Consider the following 3718-nt stretch of genomic DNA (forward strand, 5'->3'; position numbering starts at 1 on the left):
AAAGAACTTTTCATGCTACCCTCAGCCTCCGCACATAAAAAGATTTGAAACGAGAAACACGACTTCACTAAAACCTCAGTGCAGCTGCCTCCTAACATAGATATAGACAGACAGACAGATAGATAGTTAGACTTTAATTGTTTCTAATCATACATCTTTGACATAATGCATTTTGTTGCTCAATTGGACCAGCTTAACTGTGGCAATTCCAAGGTGAGGGGTTCGATTCCCACTGGGGCCACCCGTGCTTGTGCAAAAGAAGCTTTACTCATCATAATCAAATGAAGCTGGATAAAAGCATTCTCACATCCTCCACACGTCCTGCTCTGTAACTCAACTACAAGCTTTTTATAGCGCAATCGATGGGAATAGGCGTGTATATCACAAATGAATATAAATATTTGGATCTTTTTGTTCATATCATTTGGCAATATTACATCTCTACAGCTCGCTCATAAATTTCCATCTCTCCCATCCCTCCTCTCTCCCTGGGTTTCCCACGGGAGGTGCCAGACGGCCAGTAATTTGGTTGTCTTGGCTCGTCTGGAGTAACACCTGCCCCCTCTCTGGGGAGGGAGAGAGCCTTTCAGCCAGGAGCACACATGTAGGCTACCACTGCCTTTAGCTGCTGACCACTGTGTGTGTGTGTGTGTGTGTGTGTGTGTGTGTGTGTGTGTGTGTGTGTGTGTGTGTGTGAGTGAGTGTGAGTGTGTGAGTGAGTGTGAGTGTGTGCACATGAGAGAGAGAGTGAGAGGAAGTGTGTGTGTGTTTATGATGAGTGAGTTTTCTCCTATCTGTATGGGCTTACACGTATTCATGTTGCCTTGTGTGTGTGTGTGTGTGTGTGTGTGTGTGTGTGTGTGTGTGTGTGTGTACAGTAAGCTCAAAGTGAGGTCTGTGTGTGTCACTTTGTTATTCTGTGTATGCACTTATTTCACGTGTGTGTGTGTGTGTTCAGAAAGCCATCAGAAAGCTTGCTGTACATGCGTGCTGATTTGCATGAGCACTTTCCATCGACCCCGCACGTGTGCGTGTGTGCGGGCGTGCACCTGACGTCATCCCGTGCCGCATCCTTCGCATCATCTGAATGATCGCTGCGGCCATCGCACTGTTTCTCTACACCGCACCCCCCCCCAAAAAAACACATTTTCTTATAAAAATATTCCAAAACAGGAAAGAGAATCTTTTTTTTCAAGTATTTCCGTTTTAATCAAAAATAACACCGGAAAATATGAAAAGTTTGTCCATTAGAAACCAGCTGTCACACGATACCTCTACTACAAAAGATCTGCATAAAGCAACAAGTAGCCTACACAACCCTGAAGAGACAAAAAATCTTTGGATAGAGGATATGTTTTTTTTTTCTTCACTATAAAATTACTTATTGAATTTCGTAATACAAAGCAGAGACAAATAAATAAACCAATTCATCAAAATAAAAACATCAAAACATTAAAGATAATAATAAATTCAGACTATTTTTTTTCGAAATTATTAGTATTATGTTTTTGGTAACAGCAAAAAAAGAGGTTTGCTTCTGAATCGTACGAACCCCTTGGTGGTAAGAAACTGTTTGACATAATCATTCGCATTATTCTGTCAGTGGAACAAATTTTTAAATGCAAGAGAACTTTTTTTTTAAGCAGCCCAATTTCATATTCTTCGAGCAACCTCTGAACACAACAATTTAGGGAAATAAACATTTATGGGGCCACTGGAGCCCACCTTGAAGTGCTTATCGTTGCTATTGATCGACAATAGACGTGACATTAAAACCAAAAAGATAATGACATACATCAAAAATACATCAAACGAATAAGTTATGCTATGGATCAACAGAAAGTGCCATTTTTAAGAGTAGAACACCATCACTTTCCAAGTTCAATTTCACAGCCTAAAATATAGAAGCAACAAACAATATACATTTATACAAAAAGACGCCAGCCTATGATACCAACATAAATAAATTAGCCTTAAATATTAACACAATTAAATAAATAATTTCATACACTTTAAAAAAAAATGATTAAGGTCACAATTTTATATGTCATAAGTGGCACTTACGCATTGAATCTTTTTTTTCTTCCTTCACGGAAAACATCAGCTAAACTAGATCTAAAGCAGCTATCTCGTTTACATCCTTTCATTTCGATGTGGAAAATGCCCCAGTGTTTGTTTTATTAGACCTCAGGCTGATTCAGTGAGGGCAGAACTTCGTTTTGGGGCTTTTATATATTCATGACTTTAGGGAGGATTCAGCTAATATCATTTATGGGGGAGATCAAATTCTCTGAAACCCAAATTCTTGATACTGAAGATAACCCCCCGTGCCTTATCCTCCTCTCCATCGCTGCTGGAGGGGGGGGGGGGGGTGTGTGACATGAGCGTCTGCGGGTCCCCTGCGGCCCCTCCTCCCCCACTGTATATGGGAAAATAATCATTATTCTCATTATTGCATCTAACAGCTCAAACGACTGTGCGCTTGTTGCTTTTCTTCAGTGAGCGGTCTGGACTGACTTTACACCTTCATCATAACCAACACTGGACTCACACTAGGGGGGGTGGGTTGGGGGTGGGGGGTCCAGCTCGGTCAGCGAGGAGGTGTATGGCAAAGTCCCAGCATCCGGGGATAACATGGGAGACATTCTGTAATAGTTTTTGGCCCTGAAGGTGGATCTCTGTTTGTTTGTTGCTTATTTATCTATTTATTTCCAGGTTTGCTGAGTTTGTTACTAATTAAAATCTCAAAGATTTAATTTAAACCCCTGAGGACAAAGCATGATGGGAGCTTATGTCACAGGTGTTAGTCCGACACATGAGCCAGTTAGACCACTGAATATGTCTCATAAAAACACATTTGGGGTGAAATTTCATTATTCTAACCTCTTGAATTTTAAATGATCACTCTGGATTTCCTTTTTTATTTTTTTTTAACTCATCTCATGGAGGAGATGTGATTTTTTTCCTCTTTTTAAAGGTGAAGTTTGCACAAAATATCTTCTGTAAAAATACTGGCTCTCTAAATCTCCCCGGTCACCCTTTAACTGCCAACCTTGCCATACCCAAATGACGCCCAGCGCGCGCTTGAGTCCATACCAACGCAGCCATCTCTGTCTCACAGGGGGTGTGGGGGTCACTTTTAGACATCCAACACGTGATTGAGATAGGAGATGTAGCATATAGCCAGTCTGAGGATCTCGATCTTGGAGAGTTTCTTGTCCGGGGGCAAGGTGGGGAGTAATTTCCTCAGCTCCGCGAAGGCCACGTTGAACGCCTCCACCCGGATCCGCTCTCTGGTGGCGTGGGCCGAGCGGTACTTGGCCGTAGCCCTCCGCCTCCTCCTCTTCTCCTCCCGGGTCAGGGGCTGGTCGGATTTGCATTTGGGCCTGTCCTCGCCCTCCGTCGGATCGTCCGAGGCGCAGCCGGCCGACTTGAGGCCGTTGAGGATGGACTCCGGGTCGGACTGAGTCCAGGAGAGGTCCGCCTCAGCCTGGTCCGGGCTCAGCATCATTTTTATTCTCGGGTGGTGGCACTCACTCCAACCTTAAGAACCTGAAATGTGGACAAAAGCAACTATTAAAACACTGATTTAAGCTATTCTGTGCTTTAAAAATGACCCCAGTGCAACCCGAGGAAACCTGTGACATGTGCTCTTCTATTCGACAGATTTCTACATTTTGAATAACGAGCTGATGTAGATCTTCTACATATGTCCGGA

General features: G+C 43.0%; 1 protein-coding gene across 1 annotated transcript; it reads right to left on the reverse strand.

Moving 5' to 3' along the window:
- Nucleotides 1-3139: 3139 nt before the first annotated feature.
- Nucleotides 3140-3511, reverse strand: LOC139223898 (helix-loop-helix protein 2-like). The gene has a single exon (XM_070855905.1). The coding sequence runs from the start codon at nt 3509-3511 to the stop codon at nt 3140-3142; it is 372 nt and encodes a 123-aa protein (XP_070712006.1).
- Between the last annotated feature and the right edge of the window lie 207 nt (nt 3512-3718).

Source organism: Pempheris klunzingeri, chromosome 24 (assembly GCF_042242105.1).
Source record: "Pempheris klunzingeri isolate RE-2024b chromosome 24, fPemKlu1.hap1, whole genome shotgun sequence".
In the NCBI taxonomy this organism is placed as follows: Eukaryota; Metazoa; Chordata; class Actinopteri; order Acropomatiformes; family Pempheridae; genus Pempheris; species Pempheris klunzingeri.

Bases quoted from the DNA above. Each gene is read 5' to 3' on its own strand.
- LOC139223898 (XM_070855905.1), bottom strand. From the start codon at position 3,511: ATGATGCTGAGCCCGGACCAGGCTGAGGCGGACCTCTCCTGGACTCAG.